The sequence below is a fragment of the Asterias amurensis genome, chromosome 6, assembly GCF_032118995.1.
Source record: "Asterias amurensis chromosome 6, ASM3211899v1".
NCBI lineage: Eukaryota > Metazoa > Echinodermata > Asteroidea > Forcipulatida > Asteriidae > Asterias > Asterias amurensis.
Genome location: NC_092653.1, coordinates 3,767,436 through 3,790,618, shown reverse-complemented (window position 1 = coordinate 3,790,618; position 23,183 = coordinate 3,767,436). Strand labels below are relative to the sequence as shown.

The following is a 23,183-nucleotide window of genomic DNA, read 5'->3' as shown; positions in this document are numbered from 1 at the left end:
TATTTTACTTTTGTTTGCTAAATAATTAATAGAAACAAGCCAGTTAAAATAACTATAAATAACAATATAACGATAGAGGGAGGTCCACACGTCCATGTCAACACACTTTTCTGAAGTTTGTGTCCTTGTGGAACAGTTTTATGAATGGGAGTATTGGGTTACAATAGAGGGCGCTCTACTGATTCAGAATAAATTCAACCGGTCCGGAACTGGTCAAACGGGTGACAGTACTATTCTCGAAGCCACTTCAAAAGTATTATTCTCTTTTTGCTAATGGATACTTGGTGAGTTTTATGAAATGTTCAGGTAAACTGATCGACTTCGTTTGTTTAAAATATTAAAGAGAAGGCAAAAAAAAACCCATGAGTTCAAAAAGTGATCCGGAACTGGTCAAACGACTGTACTTGCTGTTGCTTGGCGAAAATCCTGCACCGAATCCCGAAAAGAAACAATTACAGCGACAAATAGTTATCTACAAATCCACGGAAGCCTGCGATGTGGGTGACGTCATTCGAAGCATTATCGTGTTTCGTTCCTACACTGTACCATTATAACATACAGAGTATTTCTTCAAACCCCTGAATAAAAGGATGCCGATTCACAGGCTCGTTCGACAAAACTACAAGTTATCACACAAGCGCGAGTGGAATACGAACAAAATAGTGCGTCTGCGTCCCACATCTAACTCGGCCGCGCGCGTGATAATAAAAATGTAACACACGCTATCGTAGCAACGAAAAACAAATGGCATTGTACTTGATTTTCAATCAATAAAAATCATGGGTTTTTGTTGTTGGCCTTTGCATGTTAATCGGACAGAAAAGGGGAAAATTTACATCGTTCACATTAAACACTTGGAAAAGGTTCTTGCACTGCCGTGAACGATTGGTAAATAGTCCCAGTGTATACAGACGTTATCAAAAAATACTGTTTTTGACCTAAATGACCCAAAAATTGGTCTGTTCACCAACTGTGCAGTTTAAGAGCTTAGCAACAACCAAATTCGGATTCAGTTCCATTGAAAACCCTTGTGCGTCAAATTTCATGCAGTCCGGAGATGGGGACCACGAAACCCCCAAAATAGGCCCCTTTTCAATACCCATCCCATGGTCTAATAGAAAGGGGTCCCGTATTGACGTTTCAAAACAAGTGCGTGAATTTATGTGACGCAAAACGTATGCAGACAAATTGGGGTCGTTTGCATACGACGACCTCCGTTGTGCTTAGATGGCGTTCTACGGCCTCTCAGGTGGGCTATGACATCGGTCAAATAAAAATAAAGCTCAAAGTTGTTCTTGGTTCTGTTCTATCTCAAGTCTTCAGTGCGTGAATATAGGGTACACGAGGATAAGTGGATAAATCCTGAAAACTGGCCATTCAAAAGCGATCGGGGAGTTACTTTCTGGGGTAATCTATACTATTAAAAGCGTAAGCCGCGCCATCTTGGATTGAAAGTTAGAAGGTCCAGTGGCATGGCATCCTTGTGGAATCCAACACGGTTGTGTCGTTACAGACGTCGGGTTGCAAGTCTACAAAACCCTGAACCGAACTCCCTCTTACGAGTTGTCTGATTGGCTGGAGTTACGGGCGATATCTCCTTACATGTGTGGTTGTCTGGTTTTGATATGGGCCACCTGTTGGTCTAGGGGGGGGGGTAGCTGTAGGCTGCACACAGAGCCACCTCTTTAGGTTTGAAGTGGGTGGCAACCTCGGACTCCCATTAACATTCCAGAGTGACTCATTGATGTTTCGCAGAGGGGTAAATGGCATTGTGTATATACCATTTTGTACAGGGGGGTTTAATTTCGCGCGTTAAATAAAAAACATTAGGCTTTAATACATGCATCTGTTACATATGTGTTTATTACAATTAAGTCACTCACTCATGTAGGCCTACCCAACTTTCCAGCATTTTTTAAACGCATCAAACAGCAACCCATTGTTGTGAAACTTTATTTGTTCCATTTAACTCTGCACCATTAGTGGTACAGTCCATATGTCATCCCCCACACACAACGTATACACGCAAAAGTTGAAACATTTTCAAAAAGAAAGTAAATACATTACTGATTCTTTTCATATACATTGTATAGGTTTTGCCAGTTAAACCTACAAAAGAGTACATGAAATCACCGTTTAAGAATAGTATGCTTTCATAGTTACGAACTTTGTGAAACATCAACGGCTGTTTTGAAGCTGTAAACGAACATTCCATTCAAAGTTCTGAAGCAACAAAATTGTTAGAACGCAGTCTTGTCAGGACTCAGGATGTAGATTTTTGCCAAATCCTTTTAAGCAATCGGCCGTCGGGTTTTGTTATCGAAAGAGCCCTCATGTGCAGCTGAATCGGGTACTTTTTACGAATGTCTCCATACGAAATTAACCAAACTGGCCTACAAACCCTTAAAACAACAAGGCAAATGTTTTCTGAAAGTGAATTAAGTGAGAGGATGTAGGGGTAACTGGCATACAAACCCTCAAAGTAACTACGCAAATGTTTTCTGAAAGTGAATTAAGTGAGAGAATGTAAGAGTAGTTATTAAAGACCAATACAATTACCGTTTCTATTAATTTAATTTGTATAGGGTTCCACGAGATAATTATGATAACATAGTGTGGCGAAAACTGCCTTGCGTTTTAGAATTAATTATAGAGTTGTGGAGACAATTTAATTCTATCTCTTTTATTTATAATGTCTTGCTAATTCACCATTAGTGTAAGTTTAACTTCAGCTAAATAAGTTTTCACACATTTTGGTTGTGCGTATGGGACTGTGCGTTCGCGCGCGCTTATACGCGCGCGCTAACAAACTGCTAGCGCGCACGCTACCAAAGGTGTTTACATATTTTGTTTTCTTAACGCTTATAAATTAACCAATCAGTTCTCTGGCTTAGGCAAGCTGCGTGCAGCGCGTACTTCTGCTAGGCTTTAAAAGGGGACGAAAACCAGAGCTCGGGGCTCAGTCGCTTCCAGACTAGAGATCGCCACTCAAGACCTCAAGACCTCAAGAACTCAAGACCATTCAAGACCTCAAGAACTCAAGACCATTCAAGAACACACACATGCAAACGATGCTACTCACTTTATTGGCGAATCTCATTAGATAATTACTACAACACGAGCAGCCACGCTACCATGTACTGCTGCGTGCGAATGAACCAGCGGACTGATTGATTGCAAAATACCTTAAGTTAATACCGTTTAAATCAAGCGAGGGCGCTATGTACATTTTGTGATTGAACATGATTGAATAAAATACACACTGTGTAGTTCCTTGCGGTTAATGTCAACCCTCTGTTTGAAACAGTTGATTTATTTCAATGTGCCTCATCAGTAGAGTTTAAGGACAATCCTCCAATATTATGTTTCATCCTTCCCCTGTGGCTTCTTCAGATTCCAGAGTGGCGGCTTGGTTAAATTCATAAGAACCATACCCCACCCCGGATTCGTTACAATATATTATACAATTGGATGTTTTATCAGGGGACTTCGTCACGCGGGGCGCGCGCCCCGGCGGATGTTGACCAGAAAGTTTACATGAGAATTAATTGATATGACAATAAACTAAAAATTAATGAGGCCGACGCTCTGCTACTCCCAAAAGCGGTGGTAAAAACAGTAGATTATAGATGTTGCACAGCATGTTCCGAAAACTTGCTATATTTGGTGCTCAGACAACTTTGTATGCGTCGTTGGACGTACGCTCAATAAATCACGATGAATGGGGCTTAAATTCTAAAATCGTGTACACGTGATTGGAAACAAAGCAAAAATCATTCAACAGTTATAGCAACCAATCATTAAATATGCTCGGCAGTTCGTCGATCTACATGTAGTAGGCTGGTGCGATGCGGCAGAAAAACAACAGTGAGTACCGAGCAGAAAATGTAATTTTTTGACGATGTTTTTTAATTTCACTCAACAAAAAGGAAATGCAAGCATTATGAATGTATATTGAGTGTGTGTGGAAAGTGTTGGTAGTGTAGTCCTAAAGAAACTTGAGTTATTGCTGGCTAACGGTCGTAAAACTTTCACCTATCAACGTGATTTGAAAAACGTATAGCGTTAAGGAGGCCTAAAATAGTAGACCACTATAGGCTCACGGGGGAACCTTATAGTTTCTAGAGTTTCGTCGACTAACCCAAAACGAGGTGGGCGCAGCCACTGCAAGTAGTGGCGGACGTGCGCAATAGCTTCATTTTGGGTTAGAATTATGACACCATGCATAAATATAGGGTGCGTTCGTTTAGCTCCCCTGGGTCGACCCCGGTGTGTGGCAGGTTCTTTCCCGTGGTATTATTATCTGCACACGTTCGTCCTGGGGGGAACAATGCCACACGACGGGGTCGACCCAGGGAAGCTAAACGAACGCACCCATTCAGAGAGGCGTATAACACCCTCACCCACATCATTTCCACAAGATTAAGAGAACGTTTCGTTTGTTGATAAACAAACCGCCCTGGTTTGGTCTTGGTTGGCATGGACGGCCGAATGTTACCAAAATTACAATTTTTGTAAACAGTAATAGAGATCTGTGTTTGATTTGCATTTATGCCTTTCCATAGTTTTTTTCACAGACATAAAGAAGGTTCTTTATGTCTGTGTTTTTTTCCCAACCTCGGCAAATTGAAATAGCGCCCTCATTGTCGTTTCTGTCGCAGTAATTTAGTTCCAATATGGCGGCGCCCATGCGAAACAGCATGCGCTTTCTGGTGACAATTTCCACGTTCAATAAACCATGTTTTCTAACTCAAACTGCGGTTTCCAAGTCGACAGCTAGACATGTAGCAACCACGACGCTTAATCTGGCGAAGGAGGTTTGTCAAAGACAGACGAATTGTGAAAAAACGAACGAGTCAACCAAGAAGAAAAAGTCCGAAACGGAGCCGCCGTCACTGACGACGGCGTCAGGAGGCGGCCGTGACGGCTGGGTGTTCGGACCGCTGTCCGGGGAGCTGTCAGTGTCAGGAAGGTCGGACCTTAGACGACGGTCGGATGATAATCAGCGATAGCAGCGACTCTCTGATTTGGATTCCGAAGATGAAGAAAAGGAAGTTTTGGGAAACAAGATCACTTATGAATTTTGAAAAGGCAAAAGCAGATGACAAACGAATCGGGTGAGTTCCTTATCCTATTTCTAATCAAGCAGCCAAGGCTAGCTGGATTCATACAAGTGGGGCTAACATAGCCCACCTTGTTGAGCTGTTAATGGCTCCGCTTTTAACATCGGTCTCATCACTGTCAATGGTGACAGTGATGAGACCGATGTTAAAAGCGGAGCCATTAACAGCTCAACAAGGTGGGCTAGGGCTAACATGACTTTTGCTTCTTCTTCTTCCTTGTAAAGTGCAGCCTTCAAATGATTGAAGATGTACGCACTGCATGACAATGGTTCAAATGCCATTGTCATATAGGTTCTTTCGTTAATGAGTTAAGTTGCGATAACGTTTTCCTCCTCCCAACGGCCGTCCATAGGGGGTTTCAATAATGCAACTATATTAATGGGTTATGCTTTCCAGGACTTTAAAGACATCAAACGCAGTACTCTTTTCTGTGTTCTGGTCGCCCACACTACTAAAGCATACCAGCCCCTAGCCCAGGTTGGACGCCTCTGCAGGGCTAACCAGCCCCTACTTCTAGAAACTATATAAGGCTCCCCCGTGGAGCATAGTTTCTAAAAGTAATCAGCCCCATACTTTTTTTAGCAGCCCTGTAAAGTAACTGTGGCTACCTCTTTCGACCTATTTTTACTGTTGCATTAAGTTGACAGGGAGAGCAGTTTACCTTGCGTCCCCATTGGATTTGATTTTGTCATTCTACAGAAAAGTCCTGCAACCGATTTCACGTAACGCCAGGATTAATCCTATCTCGAGTTAGAACAAGTAACCCGTCCTAACTTAGGATGGGTTCAATGCGTCCTAACGTCTATATGGTACAGAACTTTACTCGTCCTAAGTCCTAAGATTAATCCTATAGTTAGCATGAGTTTGGTGAAATCGGCGGCTGGTACTTTACAAAGGAAAGTCCAATGGGAACACAGCTTAAGTCTTGACTGATTGTAGTGAGGCTGGTGGTGGAGTTAAGATAGTGTGGAAGAAGAAAAACTTAAAGACTAGACTTGTGGTCTGTAGCGGTGATATAGTTGAGTCGTGGCGGTGGCGTAATGATTCAGGTTTTGTGATCAAATACTGCTCCCACGAGAACACTGCTCTCGCGCGAAGCTGCTGGTCTCGCGATACAATCTCTAGTGTCGCGAGAATCAAAGAGAGATTGGGAACGACTTGTCCACAGGTCCACCAAAAGACCCAAGGAATAATGTTGACTCAATATGTACACTTGAAAGTATCAGGCAGTTCGACAAGAAAGATTAACATGACTGGTATGAGCTGATTATTTTATTTCATTACACGGTGGCTGTGAAATAGCCTGAATTAAAAACAACAAAATGAATTTGATTCTGGCTGATGAGGCTGCACTAAATGTAACTGTTCAAGCCTGGAATTTCATCTTAGAAAGGATAAGGCAATTTTCATTTTGAAAAGGGCACTTCCATTGGAAATTTTTTAAGTCAGTAGGAAACTTTTGAAGGGGCACCAAGGCCAAGACCAGAGGGAAACGGAGGTCATGACCTCTGTGGGCTGCGTGTAATTCCAGGCCTGGTATTCATTGGACCTACAATACCAGATTAGTCTGAGTTCTAAAAGATTGAATGTTAGTTACAGACTACAATGTTCAGTTATTGTTTGATTGATGATGAAGATTCCCTAAAAAAGAGGGCACAATGAAATTTGCTGTTACTGGGAAAAATAGTGCATCTTTTTTTAAAACCGTCTTAAAATCAGCTTGATTTGTTCTGATTTGCTCTGTACTAAGTTAAGTCCCAACATTTATTCTTAGAAATAAATTATTTACCTTGCAGAGCATTTAAAGACACTGGACACTATTGGTGATTGGCAAAGACTAGTCTTCACACTTGGTGTATCTCAACATATGCACAAAATAACAAACCTGTGAAAATTTTAGTTCAATTGGTTTACGAAGTTGCGAGATAACTATTGAAGAAAAAACACCCTTGTCACACGAAGTTGACAAAATCTAATTCTAATTATGAGGTCTCAAAATCAAATTCCTGGACAAATTACTTCTTTCTCGAATTTGTTATCTCTTCAGAGGGAGCCGTTTCTCACAATGTTTTATACCACCAACCCCTCCACATTTCTCGTCACCAAGTAAGGTTTTATGCTAATAATTATTTTGAGTAATTACCAATAGTGTCCACTGCCTTTAATAAGGATTTACCAGCATGTTATTTTTGTGCAGAGTTTTTTAAACTACTCTTTGTGCTCATTAGGTGCAGTAAATAAAGTTAAGAAATTAACATAAATAACTACTATTAGTGTGTTTAAATTTTCAAGCAGTTGTCACAAAAATACAAACACTAAACACCAATCTGTAATTCACCAGCAATGGTTAGAAAAGTACAGCAATTGGAAATTATTTGAAAGTTTCACATCGTTGAATTGAGACTGCTATAAAGGGTTATACAACGGCTTCAAGAACGAGGCTCCATTAAAGCATGTAGTAAAAAATGGACGTGTACTTAAGTATAGGGATGGTTAAATGTCCAAAAGGTATTCCTGTTTGTGGCTACAACGGCTATACAGGCTACAAGATCAAGGCGATCCGTTGAAGCATGTAGTAAAATATTGACATCATGATCAAGGCAGGCTTGAGGATGTATGGAATTATGAACTCTCAGCTCACCACCCAGTTGTCGCATTTGATACCTCACCCTTTATAACGATAGGGAGGGAGGGTGCGTGCATTCAGTAACTGGATGAGAAATCATAATTCCTAATACATTCACAAGTCAGCTTTGAACATGACAGGACATCCCCTCTAACTTAAAGCCATTATACACTTTTGGCACAGAAAAAAAAAAAAGTTCACAGATTTATGAATAACTTACAGGGTTTACAGAAGGTAATGGTGAAAGACTTCTCTTGAAATATTATTCCACGAAATGCTTTACTTTTCGAGAAAACATTAAAACAAATATAAATTCTCGTTGTCGAGAATTACAGATTTATTTAAAACACATGTCATGACATGGCAAAACATGCGGAAACAAGGGTGGGTTTTCCCCGTTATTTTCTCCTGACTCCGATGACCGATTGAGCCTAAATTTTCACAGGTTTGTTGTTATTTTTATCAGTTGTGATACACGAAGTGTGGGCCTTTGGACAATACTGTTTACCGAATAAGTGTCCAATGGCTTTAACTTCATATGAAGTTTATATAAATTTTACAATTGTAATTGCGGTAAGAGGTAAAAGTAAAAAAAAAAGGCTTTTCAACAATAGTATTTCCTATATCAACCAAAAAGTATTATAGTTCAGGAAACAATTACATCTAGTCCGTGAACAGATTTTGTGCACACCAGGGAACGATTTCATCCAGCAATTTTGCTTAGCAAAACGTTAGACAGAACATTATTTGTGCACGCTGAATGCAAATATTGAGTAGCAATTTGTGATTTTTGAGTAGCACTTGATACATTTTGTGTAACATTTTGCTCTGCTAAACGAGGGAAATCACTCACTGCACACTGAATACTAATACTGAGTGGCAAATGATAAATTTGGAGTTACAACTCATGTATTTTTCGTAGCATTTTGCTCTACTATACTACAAGGGAAGTCGTTCACTGCATTTGGTCAATAATATTTTTCAAATTTAAATGAGAAAAATTATGGATAAATAGGAGCTGGTGAAAAAATTACCATTTACAAAACCCTAACAGTTTTAACATCTAGTAAGGCATTACAGATCTTTTCTTCCACGGTGAAAACAAACGCAGCAAAAACAGATTGCAGCAAAACTACACAAATCTACAAATCTACAAATCACCCAAATCTTATCTACATTAATTTTTTTAAGGTTTTTCCCATATAGTAATTTATATAATATTGAATTAAACAGATTTTTAAAATTAGTACCGGTGCTTTAAATCTCATTCGATCACAGTGAACTACGTACTCTTTGTGTTCCCTGAAGGTGCAGTAAAATAAAGAGGTGTTCAATATCTCAAATGAAATTCACCAAAGTGCACATTACTAAAATGTCAAATCACCAAATCCGAAAAACCACAATCTACACGATTTTTTTTTTTTAAGGTTTTTCCCATATAGTAATTTATCTAATATTGAATTAAAAAGATTTTTAAAATTAGAACCGGTGCTTTAAATCTCATTCGATCACAGTGAACTACGTGCTCTTTGTGTTCGCTGAAGGTGCAGTAAAATAAAGAGGTGTTCAATATCTCAAATGAAATTCACCAAAGTGCACATTACTAAAATGTCCAATCACCAAATCCGAAAAACCACAATCTACACGATTTTTATTTTTTTTTAAAGGTTTTTTCCCATATAGTAATTTATATAATATTGAATTAAAAAGATTTTTGAAATTAGTACCGGTGCTTTAAATCTCATTCGATCACAGTGAACTATGTACTCTTTGTGTTCGCTGAAGTGCAGTAAAATGAAGAGGTGTTCAATATCTCAAACGAAAATTTTGAAGGTTTTTCCCATAGTAATTTATATAATATTGAATTTAAAAGAATTTTTAAGTTAATAGGTGCTTTAAATTACATTTGATTGCAGTGAACTACATATTCTTTGTGTTCCCTGAAGGTGTAGTAAAATAAAGAGGTGTTAATTATCTCAAATGAAATTCACCAAAGTGCACATTACTAAAATGTCAAATCACCAAATCCGCAAAAATATCACAATCTACAGTATTTTTTTTTTTTTTTTAAGGTTTTTCCCATATAGTAATTTATATAATATTGAATTAAAAAGATTTTTAAAATTAGTACCGGTGCTTTAAATCTCATTCGATCACAGTGAACTACGTACTCTTTGTGTTCGCTGAAGGTGCAGTAAAATAAAGAGGTGTTCAATATCTCAAACGAAATTCACCGAAATACACATTAATAATAAAACATCAAATCACCACACAAATCTACAAATCACAATTTCTTGTCTACATAAATCTTTTTTTAAAGGTTTATCCCATAGTTATTTTTTATAACATTGAGTTAAAAAAGGTTTTTAGGTTAGTACCGGTGCTTTAAATTACATTAGATTGCAGTGAACTACATACTCTTTGTGTTCACTGAAGGTGCAGTAAAATAAAGAGGTGTTCATTATCTCAAACAAGTTTTACCAAACACACATTACTAAAACATGAAATCACCAATGATAATGTACTGTGCAGTTTGTTAAACTGTTTCTTGGTCTGAATTGAGACTGTTTTACTTTAAGTCATATCATGAGTGTCTTCCTGCTCATACATGTACAGTCAGGCCTCAAAAATAACCCACGGCACCAACAGCAATGGCTGTGGTGCCCTATTCTTTTGCTGTGGTGCCCTGACCAAAAATTCAATACAGTTTTACATATTCCTCATAGAGTGCCCCTTATCAGAGGAACATTGCTGTGCCCCTTCAAGAATGAAGTTCAGGCATGTACATTTGTCTCTGTGTGGGGTTTAAAATGCAATTTCTTTCTATTTTAGACTGTTTGAACATTGTAAAATAGAGTTGAAATTATTTATATGAATGAAATTTTTAGTTTAGTACAAATCTATCAGGGTAAAATATTTGTCATCTGCAATACTGCTTAGTGTTTCTTAGTGCATTTTGCAGTTGAAACTGGCATGGAGTGAGAAAAAAAAAAATTATTTGAAAAAATTTCTTTTTTCCCAATAATTTTCTACTACCTCGTTTGGTGATGGTACATTTGTAATTGCCTGCAAGTGAATATCTTTCTTCTTGGGTGTAGTTTGTTTTGTATCAAGAAGCTTTCATTAAGTTATTCCTTTTCTTCCTGAGCAGCTACATTGTCTAGCAATATTTTAGTCCTTTAGCTACACAGAGTTTATTGATTTGTTTCCCTTAAATCTAAGCTCTTACATTTTAAAGGAACACGTTGCCTTGGATCGGATGAGTTGGTCTATAAAAAGCGTTTATAATCGTTTGTTATCAAATGCATACGCGGTTGGAAAGATGTTTTAAAAGTAGAATACAATGATCCACACAAATATGCCTCGAAATTGCATGGTTTTAATTTTACTTTGGGAACTAAGACGGTCGGCCATTTGTGGGAGACAAACAATAATTGACTCCCATAAATGGCCGACTGAGTTAGTCGAAGAGGTAAAAGGAAAACCGTGCAGTTTCGAGGCGTGTTTGTGTGGATCATTGTATTCTACTTTTACAACATCTTTCCAACCATATGCATTTTATAACAAACAGTTACAAACGCTTTTTATAAACAAACTCGACCGATCCAAGGCAATGTGTTTCTTTAAGTGGCAACACCACTGACTTCATTTCGATACTTGAAGGGGCCTATACTTAATACCACACCATCCAAGGTATTTAAAACAACATTAAAATCTGTGCATTTCCCAATAGTTTGAACATTGAAGTGATTGTCTTCTGCACAGCAGTTTGCAGTGTTTTAATTGCATGTGTAAAACTCAAGTTACAACTCAACTCATAAAACTCCAAGAAGGGTAGTTGTGACAGGTTTGGTGAGAGTTGTTGATGAGAGCATTAATCGTATTGAGTCATGTGTTTCTGAAATTCTAAATGATCACAAGACAGAATTTCTTATACTCGGTTCACGGCAACAACTTTCTAAAATTACTATTCCCCGCATTAATATTGGTGACTCCGAAGTCACCGCTGTTACAAAAGCTCGCAATCTTGGTGTTATATTCGACTCTTCCATGACACTTATTTCACATATTTCTAGTATTTCACACTCTACAACATTTCATTTCCGTAATATAGGCAAATTAAGGAAATATTTGACACAAAATGCAACTGAGCAGATAGTCCACTCTGTTGTAGTTTCTAGACTGGATATGTGCAATTCACTTCTATATGGCCTTCCTTGTACTCAAATTGAGCGTCTTCAGCGTAATCAAAACTATGCTGCTCGTGTTATTACCTTAACTAAAAAGTCCTGCCATATAACCCCGATTTTAAAAGAATTACACTGGTTACCGGTAAGCAGTAGGATTAAGTATAAACTTTTGCTTTTCGTGTATAAATCGCTCACCAACAATGCCCCTGCATATATTGATGATCTTCTCAGCTCATACAATCCTCCTCGAAAACTCATGTCTTATAATTCTAGCCTCCTTATTAAGCCCATTTCCAAACATTCATGGGGAGACCGATCTTTTTCACATGCTGCCCCTCGTCTATGGAACAAACTGCCTGCACTAGTAAAATCATCCGTTTCTTTGACCCAATTTAAAAAACAACTGGAAACACATCTTTTCAAACAGGCATTTGATTCAATGGTTTAATTATGGTTATTTTTGTTACCTTTTAGGATGTTTTTTCTTAAATATTGCATTTGTATTATTGTATTCTATACCACATGTTCTAGATTTCTCTCAACTTAGGTTTACATTTTAATTTTTGTTGTTGTTATTGTATATTAATTTAATGCTATTGTTTGTATTTTAGCGCCATGAGCACTTCTGTGGATTTGTGCGCTTTATAAGTTTTCATTATTAAATTATTTCTAAAGAGTTATAACCAACTTCAATATAAGAAATTAGATATTTTTTTATAGTAAAGGTTCGCGATAACACCATGTTTACGGCAAACATTTACTATGTGTTGTTGTGTTTTAATTGCATGTGTAAAACAACTCATGTGTAAAACAACTCATCAAACTCCAAAAAGGGTGGTTGTGACAGTTTACATTCTAAAAAGTTAAAATAAACTTAAATTTTCAATATAGAAAAATAGTTGTTGTTATTTTTTTTGTATAGTTAAGGTTTGCAACACGCCGCAAACCTTGATCCTATTTCCACCATGCAAAGTTTCAAATCCTACTTATTTTGTTGTTTAACTAAGCTTCCTAATCTTTTTTATTCATTGCTCTATTGTGTAAATTAGTTACTAGGTTGAGAGGCACATTTTCATGGAACATGTTTTGAGAGATTTGTATCCCATCACCTGACTCAACCAACGTATACCATCCTTGTTATCAGATTCATATGGATAATACTTACCATTTAAATTAGAATAATAACAACCATTGTACCACCATGCTCCTTTGCACTGTACAGCACAGTTACTGTAGCTCCTTAGATCATTATCCTTGTCCTTGGTGGTGAACATCATTCCATTGTGGTATTCAAGTCTATCTACAGCTGTGCTATTCGCCTTGTATGAGCCAATCTCAAGTTGATAGTTGTCCCCACCAATCTTGAAGTGTCCATATTCAGCAAAGAATTCTTGTCCATCCAATCTGACCATCTCAATCTTCAGCTTCCATGGTCCTGCAGACTCAGTCAGGGTACGTAGGTTCTCGTTTCCGAGCCAGAATTCACCACACAAGTTACCAAAGCCACCCTGGTAGTCAGTCCAATTACGATAGAAATCAACACTGCCGTCTTGACGCCTCTGAATGACCATCCAGCCCTGACCATCAGTGTCCATGTCACAGTAGACTTGAAGGGAGTTGTTGAATCCAGCAGGGAATATTGTGTAGATACCACTCACATTATGACCTGCCTCAAGAAGCTCCTGGCAACTGCTGTATTGAGGCCCAGAGGAGATGGTTGTATCAGGCTGTGTAAGGAGTGCTTGGTCAGGTAGAGAGAAGTGAGGTGTTTCTACATCAGCATCAAAGTACACACTACCACAGTATGTAATGAAGTCATCAGGATACTGAGCCCTGGTAGCGTTGTTCAGCTCACACAGATGATTGTCAATGTTGTAATTGACTGAGTGACACTGAGGATCAGCATGGCAGTAACTCACACAGAGGACATGAGAACGAGTTACTTTCGCTTGATATGAAAGTTGCAGTAATTTTCTATTTTCTGCTGATAAAAACTCTCTCATACGTGTATATGTCTTACATGCAGTTGCATCAGAAGCTGTTGTTTGGTTGATGTTTGAAATGATCAGTGTAAGAGTTGTAGCTGCATGTAGCATCAGGAATTGTGTTAAAGAAGCCATCATACATTGCATGTAGATTCAGTATTGGTAGATGTGGATATCTTCCAGACAAATATCTCGGAATTATAAAACTGAATCTTCACTAACTGTCTCCAGCCAATGACTAGAGCAAGCTAGCCGAAACAATGAGACCAATTTAAGAACTCATTCCGCGATAGTCAAGTTATTAACGATCCACTAAAAGCTAAAGTAGTAGTCCCGGTTGTTTTTCTACCTTTCGCTCAGGTAGTAGTTAAAAAGCAGCCAGAACAGTTCTTTTCAGAACTGAGAAGTCTCTCGGATTCAATAACTGATGTGAACTACCTGGGATTCTGAAAATCTACTCCGCGGTAGCAAGACAGTTCTCTAAAGAACAACATCTACCTGGCAAGTAGAAACACTTCTGGTGTTACCGCAAACCAAATACTTGATACCTCACCATGCAATGCCTCAAATCTCACTTATTTACATGTATATGGCATGGGGACTCTCGTGGGGTGCTGTAATTGGTTATTCTTTGTCACAGCCCAAGTGATATGATTGGTTACCTGTGTGTATTATCTTCACTTTTGTGCGTGCAGTCATTACATCAGTCAATAACTGTGAACTACCTGGGAGCAGTTACTGTAAAAGGGCACTCCTATTGTGAAGATAACCTTGTTTCCTAAAGAGCAACTCAAAGCAAACACGGACATGACACAAACAAATAAAATTTGTGTCACAACATTCTTTCCACTTAAAAGTTATAGCTAACATTTGAAAGGAAACCGATAGAACTATTTTTTACACATTCTGTACCATTTTGTACAAATTCAGCTTATGTTTGCACAAGCTGTGAACGGACCCTAAAAAGTGAGCACATTAAGGTGGTTTCCTAAAGTTAAATATTTTCCCCCACTTTAATATTTGTGATAAGCAGCAGGTACAACTTTTTAAAATCCAGAATGAATTTTAATTTGTACCACTGCCTAGGGCTGAAAAAGCAGAAATGTTATGTTGACAAACTGACAGCACAAGGATTTCAACAAGAGAACAGAGAAATCTCCCAAAAGAGCAAACACAAGCAAAAAGATAATGTCCTCTTGCCACCATTTTCCTTGAGAAAGAAGAAATATGATTAATACAAAATGCTGCCTTACAAATCAGGGTAGCAATGTATGGTCAGTGGTGTGTGGTGTAATATGCAGTGAAATGTATCCAGGTAAAGTCAAGGAGATGGGTGATCAAGAAGGGTTTTTTGTGTTTTAAGTAATACACTTTTTTACTGATGAACTACTGATGAACTAGTAAAATGACAAGTTAATTGGTCCTGCTAGCAAATTGATCAACAAATTAGGGCAAACCCTGGTGGTATTTCTTATTTTGAAAGAGAAGTCATATTTGTATCAGGTTTAGTTTGATTTCCATGAGGTTTTTAAAAGTTAATCCAAAACCTGTATCAAAATATTACAGTCTGTTTGCTTTGCTAGAGCGCTGCAACAAGACCTTTAATTAACATAAAGTGAAATCAATAATAGGGCAATTCCGCGGACGGAAGAAGGAAGTTTTGACTCATTAAAAAACATTTAAATCATGGATATCATTAACAGTTTAATTAGTTTAATCAAGCAAATGTCACAGTTTCTTTTATTAATGACTGCCTTCAAAATGGCCTCTTTTTGGCTGAAATACTTTTAGTTTATAAAATATGAATATTAACAACGTCGGTAACGTAAGGACACCAAAACAGACATGGTTTTCCCATCTATCATGTGTTTTGCATAATTTCTGAAAGATAATTTTGTTTTAAAGGATAGAAATGCAATACTTAAGGCTTTGGTTATACTATACCAGTCTTCATTTGAAATTGTTTGGTATTGTATTATAAATACAATGCCTTAAGTGGATTAACATTTGGTAATGGAAGGACGGTAACGGAAGGACAACAAGTTTACTCAACTATACCATGCACAAAAAGTGATTTTAACATTACGTTTTGCTGAAAATGTACAGCGTTAGTGACATCTATTCCACATTAGACCTTTTGTCAATACAATTATAATAAAGAAAATGTTTATTGTAATAAGTATTTCCTGCTAATTAATGATGAAACACTTAATTTTTCTTGATTATGATTGGCCCCTTTAAGGCTACCAAAGTTGAACTACGTAACCTTTATGTTTTCTTCCTTCATGTAGGTAGTAAAGTACTACAACCACTTCTCAAGTTTGCTAATCTTTCCAGCTTACATGTACATGGGTTAGCTTAATTTGCAGTCAGTTTGTTAATGGAGAGCAGTCAGTGGGCAACTCGGTGTCTTGAAAAAGTACAAACTTGAAGATGGCTTCTGTTCATGTATCATTGGTGTGCACACACAAGGGGCTTATCATTATTCTGAGTTGTTTTTTAACACCACTTTTCAAGATGTTCATATTGTATCTAACATGTCTAAAGACCTCTGCTATTCCTTTTAAAGGGTCTATAATGTACTTTTTCCTAACACAAAACACAATGTCCACAGATTTACATTAAACTTACACAGTTTGAAGATTATGATAGTAGAAGCTTCCCTTGAAATTTCACTTACTGAGGTGCATGTATGTTTTTGAGAAATGAGTAAAACAAATAATTTTTGTCCCAGTTTTAGCATGTAAAAACGTATTTTTATTATGCTATGATTATGGTATAATATCATAACTGGTTAATGGGATTTTACATGCTAAAATAATGTTTATCTTACTGAGACAAAACTTATTTTGTGACTTGTTTTACTCATTTCTCAAAAACTACAGAACCTCAGTTTTTAATATTTGAAGTGAAGCATTCCACTATCATTATCTTCAAACCCTGTAAGTTTAATGTAAATCTGTGGACATTTTGAAAAAGTACCTGAATCCTTTAATGACTATAGGCTTATTAGCATAACAAAAGATGTTGTCACAGGTTAAACGCTTATCAAGCTGCAGTATAACAACACAGACATTGCTAACCAGGTTGTTTATTTGTCAAATGCTACAAATTGCATAAAACATTTGATAAAAATTGAAGTTGTCCTTATGTTACCGTCCTTCCGTTACTAATATGGTAACGGAAGGACATGTTTTAATCAACCATAATTAATAAAGAAAAAGTTTTGGGGCATCAGTCACAATTCCATGTTAAAGGCCTACTAAAACTTGCTTTAAAGACACTTGACACTATTGGTAATTGTCTAAGACTAGTATTCACAGTTGGTGTATCTCAACATATGCATAAAATAACAAACCTGTGCAAATTTGAGCTCAATCGGCCGTCGAAGTTGCGAGATATTAATGCAAGAAAAAACACCCTTGTCGCGACATGGTCATACGAAGTTGTGTGCTTTCAGATGCTTGATTTCGAGACCTCAAATTCTAAATCTGAGGTCTCGAAATCAAATTCATGGAAAATTACCTCTACGTCATTTCAGAGGGAGCTGCTTCTCACAATGTTTTATACTTACCAATAGTGTCCACTGCCTTTAAAAACTAAGATTCACTGCATTTATCCTATATAACTAGTTTGTTTTATTTTATTAAAATTTGACGTTTCTTTGGTAACGGGACATTTTACTACACCAAATATGTAAAGTCACCGAAGTGAAACTAAGTACAACATTTTTAAGCTCTATACTTTTATATGACCTGGATAAAATTAAAATAAATCATATACTTTCTGCATAATTCTTTAATAGTTTAAGGTAAGTATTTATCAGATTTTTTTTCCATAACTTGATTATTGATTTATTGATATTTATGGATACCAAAATGTATCAAAATCACTATTCTGAGTAAAGATCTTGAAAATATAGACCTTTAGTTTTAATTTGACACCTATATTTGTTTTTTTCCATGAATTTAAGTTTTGTTGATGTCAAGTCCACTTTGGTGTGGAATTACCCAATAATGACTTGGACGCAAGTTACAGGGAAAAAATACAAAATTTGCTTTCTAGAGATGTTCACACATGACTGAAACAGGTGGAACTAAAATACATAGCGGCTGTTTTTTAATTGAAAAGGCTGTGTACAGAAACAGTTATTTTAGTGCCTTTTTGGTAGGAATTTGGGGTCAAGGATAGAATGCATTGCGGTAAGACTATATGATGTAAGAGCAAAACATCATACCTGTGTACCAATAAAATATTAATAATGATAAATAATATTTAGGGAGCAGTCTTTACAATTACAAAGCGCTGTACAAGGAACTATATGAATTAACACATTACCACACTTAATGATAAGTCACGACTAGTGTCAAAGGTCACGACTATTTTTGTCAAGTAGTAGATTTCACTAGTTGCTCGGGCTTAGTTATAAGGATAAGGGAGTGTTCGTTTTAGAAGACGGACGGTTCTGCGACAGTAATGATGACATTTGGCGTCACCTGATAATGCGTCAGCTTTGAGGACGGTCGTCCCTCAATTTCTACCACAGTACTTGGGATGAATCTGCGTTGTGTTGAAAATGACAACCCTTGGCTTAAAACTACAACCGTCGCAGAACCATCCTCCTTAGTTGAGAATGAAAACTCTCTAAAATTCCAGAGTCCCGCTCCAGGGTGTCCATAAATGTGGCAATGGGATGCCCTCTAGATCTTTGTTGACGCTCTCACAGCTTCTATTTTTAGTAAGAATTTTAGTGTTTTTTCTGTCTAAGTCTTTGGACTTGTTGTGACTGAGGAGGGCTGGGCTTAGAGTTGGAGTCGGGTCAGGTTGAGGGAAGTGTGGAAGAGGAATCACTGAAAAAACCTAGGCACAATGTACTTGTAGAGTCGGAATGAACAGTAAGACAGAAATAAGCAGGCAGAATGACAAGAGTGATTAACATGACTGGTATGAGCTAATTACCATCATTGGCTGTAAAATAGCCTGAATTACAAACAACAAAATGAATTTGATTCTGGCTGATGATACTGCACTTATGGTAAACTGTTCAAGCCTGGAATTTCATCTTAGAAAGGTTAAGGCAATTTTCATTGTACAAAGCGCACTTCCATTGAAAAGTCAGTGGGAAACTTTTGAAGGGGCACCAAGGCCAAGACCAGGGGCAACGGAGGTCATGACCTCTGTGGGCTGCGTGTAATTCCAGGCCTGGTATTCATTGGACCTACAATACCAGATTAGTCTGAGTGCTAATAAAATGGATGTTAGTTACAGACTGTACAATGTTCAGTTATTGTTTGATTGATGATGAAGATTCCTAAAAAAGGGGACACAAAGAAATTTGCTGTAAGACTGGGGAAAATAATGCACCTTTTTTTAAGCCGTCTTAAAATCAGCTTGATTTGTTCTGATTTGCTCTGTACTAAGTTAAGTCCCAACATTTATTCTTAGAAATGAATTTTTTACCTTGCAGAGCATTTAAAGGCACTGGACACTATTGGTGACTGTCAAAGTCTTTTCCATAATAGTATTTCGTAAATCAACCATAAAAGTATTATAGTTCAGGAAACAATTTCATCTAGTCCATGCATAGATTTGTCACACCACGAACGATTTAATCCAGAAATTTTGCAAAGCAAAACGTTAGACAGAACTAATTTTGTGCACACTGAATGCAAATATTGAGTAGCAATTTGTGATTTTTGGGTAGCAACTGAAACATTATGTGTTGCATTTTTCGATGCTTTAGGCCTTCAAGGGAAATCACTCACTGCACACTGAATATTAATATTGAGTAGCAAATAATAATTTTGGAGTTGCAACTCCTGGTTTTTTTTCCCGTAGCATTTTGCTCTGCTATTATACTACAATGGAAATCGTTCACTGCATTTGGTTTACAATATTTTTTCACATTTAAGTGAGAACAATTAAGGATAAATAGGAGCTGGTGACAAAATTATTATTCACAAAACCCTAACAGTTTTAACATCTAGTAAGGCATTACGGATCTTTTCTTCCATGGTAAAACAAAACGCAGCAAAACAGATTGCAGCAAAACTACACAAATCTACAAATCACCCAAATCTTATCTACATTAATTTGTTTTTCAAGGTTTATCCCATAGTAACTTTTTATAACATTGAATTAAAAAGGTTTTTAAAGTTAGTACCAGTGCTTTAAATCACATTTGATTACTCTTTGTGTTCGCTGAAGGTGCAGTAAAATAAAGAGGTCTTCAATATCTCAAATGAAATTCACCAAAGTGCACATTACTAAAACATCAAATCACCAAATCTGCAAATCACAATATCTTATCTACAGTATTTTTGTTTGTTTTTTAAAGTTTTTCCCATAGTAATTTTTGGCGAACTGCTTTAGCAGAATGCGAGCCTATGTATACCGATTTTTGTCTGTCCGTCCGTCCGTCCGTCCGTCTGTCCGTCCGTCCGTCTGTCCGTCCGTCCGTCTGTCCGTCCATCTGGCCGTCCGCGCTCAGTGGAAATGTTAAAGTTTTTGGTTTAAAGAGCCAATAAAGGATGATCTCAATATTTCAACTATTACCTTTTATGGCCAAATAGACATCGTAGATACCGGTTATTAACCATTTTACTCTCAAAATTTGCATTTAGTAATAATTAACTCGAGTAAAAAATGCACCTGGCCGCCCGGCTTTTTCAGCCGAGAGTCAAAAGCTACTTATAAATGATAATGATTACATAATACCCCTGTGACGTGAGCAGCGGCTAAAAATCACGACGGTCGACGGGTCAAAGACATGACAGAGGTAAACACACACACACACGTGTGCGAAAAGATGAAACTCAAAGAGTGTATCACTGGTTCCGGTTGAATGAGCTAAAACAATGAAAACCTTAAATGACCATTACTTCATACTTGTCAATGTCTCCACACCTTTGACCACCAGTTGATCAAATAATTGGTTTTTCTGTCAGTCATTGGGTCTATCTGGTGATCGGCAGCTCGCCATGGCAGCTTCGCTGTCTAGTTATAACATTGATTGAAATTTTTTTTTTAAATTAGTACAGGTGCTTTAAATCACATTCGATTACAGTGAACTACATACACTTTGTGTTCGCTGAAGACGCAGTAAAATAAAAAGGTGTTCATTATCTCCAACTAAAACATTACTAAAACATCAAATCACCTCACAAAAATATCGATCTACATTTTTTTGTTTGGGTGGGGGGGGGGGGAGGTTATGATTATTCCTTTGTTACTTCATGTAACATTGAATTAAAAAGGTTTTTTTTTAAGTTAGTACCGTGCTTTAAATCACATTCAATTACAGTGCACCACTGGACCGCCCAGCCGCCTAGCGATACACTGTGTGCGGTAGGAGGAAACCTCCCTAGCTTGTGGTTTGTAGAAAAAAAGGAACATCAAAAGAAAACTTGATAGTCATTAGTGGGTCTACACATTTGTTAATCCATCTAGTTGTTATAGATCACTATTAATTCTCCCTTCACAGTTGACTTGTCAAAGCTAATGATGATGAAATTACGCTCATTAGTAAACACAAAGGAATCATTCATGATGATGTTGTCGAAAACTAACGCCTTCGCATTTAATCAGTATGAGCATTGAGCTAGATAAAAGCCTGGAAAATCGACTGTGTCCATTTTATCCGTGCAAACAAAAATATTCGCCATAAAAATTACCGTAGCCGTTTAACGAGAGGCATTATTGTTCCCATGAGAACTTGTACTTACAAATATTGCCGAAAGGGCAAAAAATTATGCATAAATATTAGGCCATGGCTATCTTTTAAAATTTCAACTACGATTCCAGTAATTTACTTCAAGAATCTTGAAAAAAAAATGGTTTTCAGCAAGTTCGGGCGGTGCAGGGACTAGAGGGTTAATAAGGATTTACCAGCATGTTATTTTTGTCCAGAATTTTAAACTACTCTGTGTGCTCATTAGGTGCAGTAAATAAAGTTAAGAAATTAACATAAATAAATATTATTAGTGTGTTTAAATTTTCAAGCAATTGTCACCAAAATACAAACACTAAACACAGGCTACAAGATAGAGGCTCCATTGAAGCATGTAGTAAAATATTGACATCATGATCAAGGCAGGCTTGAGGATGTATGGAATTATGAACTCTCAGCTCACCACCCAGTTGTCGCATTTGATACCTCACCCTTTATAACGATAGGGAGGGAGGGTGCGTGCGTTCAGTAACTGGATGAGAAATCATAATTCCTAATACAGCCACAAGTCAGCTTTGAACATGACAAGACATCCCCTCTAACTTAACTTCATATGAAGTTTTTATAAATTTTACAATTGTAATTGCTGTAAGAGGTAAAAAGAACCAGTCTTTTCCGTGATAGTATTTTGTAAATCGACCCAAAAATTATTATATTTCAGAAAACAATGTCAAGTAGTCTGTGAACAGATTTTGTGCACTCCAGGGAACAATTTCATCCAGACATGAAGACAAAACATATTTTGTGCTCACTGAATGCCAATATTGAGTAGCAATTTGTGAGTTCTGAGTAGCAACTGACACATGTTGTGTAGCATTTTGCTATGCTTTACAAGGGAAATCACTCACTGCACACTGAATACTAATATTGAGTAGCAAATGATAACTTTGGAGTTGCAACTGATGTTTTTTGCGTAGCATTTTGCTCTGCTCTACTCTGCATTTAGTTTACCATATTTTTAACTTTCAAATGAGACAAATTATGGATTATTATGAGGTAGAGAGAAGTGAGGTGTTTCTACATCAGCATCAAAGTACACACTACCATAGTATGTAATAAAGTCATCAGGATACTGAGCCCTGGTAGCGTTGTTCAGCTCACACAGATGATTGTCAATGTTGTAATTGACTGAGTGGCACTGAGGATCAGCATGGCAGTAACTCACACAGAGGACATGAGAACGAGTTACTTTCGCTTGATATGAAAGTTGAAGTAATTTTCTATTTTCTGCAGATATAAACTCTCTTATATTTGTCTTACATGCAGTTGCATCAGAAGCTGATGTTTGGTTGATGTTTGAAATGATTAGTGTAAGAGTGATAGCTGCATGTAGCATCAGGAATTGTGTTAAAGAAACCATCATACATTGCATGTAGATTCAGTCTTGGTATATGTGGATTTGCTTTAACACCAATACCTCAAAATGAGAAAGCTGATTCTTCACCGAGCGATTGTTTGGAATGGAGATTTGCGTGGTATGCTGTAATTGGTTACTCCTTGTCACATGTTATAAAAGTGTCGGCTCAAGTG

At 37.2% G+C, this 23,183-nt stretch overlaps 2 protein-coding genes across 2 annotated transcripts in view; one reads left to right on the top strand and one right to left on the bottom strand.

The window, feature by feature from the left end:
* The first annotated feature begins 4,686 nt into the window (after positions 1–4,686).
* LOC139938493 (rRNA methyltransferase 3, mitochondrial-like) overlaps positions 4,687–23,183 on the top strand; it is a 47,929-nt gene continuing 29,432 nt past the window's right edge. Inside the window, exon 1 of the mRNA XM_071934055.1 lies at positions 4,687–5,117. Within this exon, the coding sequence (XP_071790156.1) occupies positions 4,996–5,117 (122 nt within the window). The 5' untranslated portion in view covers positions 4,687–4,995. The remainder of the gene's footprint in view (positions 5,118–23,183) is intronic.
* On the bottom strand, positions 12,992–14,059 carry LOC139938074 (ficolin-3-like). Its single transcript, XM_071933452.1, has one exon. The coding sequence runs from the start codon at positions 14,057–14,059 to the stop codon at positions 12,992–12,994; it is 1,068 nt and encodes a 355-aa protein (XP_071789553.1).

Bases quoted from the DNA above. Each gene is read 5' to 3' on its own strand.
- LOC139938074 (XM_071933452.1), bottom strand. From the start codon at position 14,059: ATGGCTTCTTTAACACAATTCCTGATGCTACATGCAGCTACAACTCTT.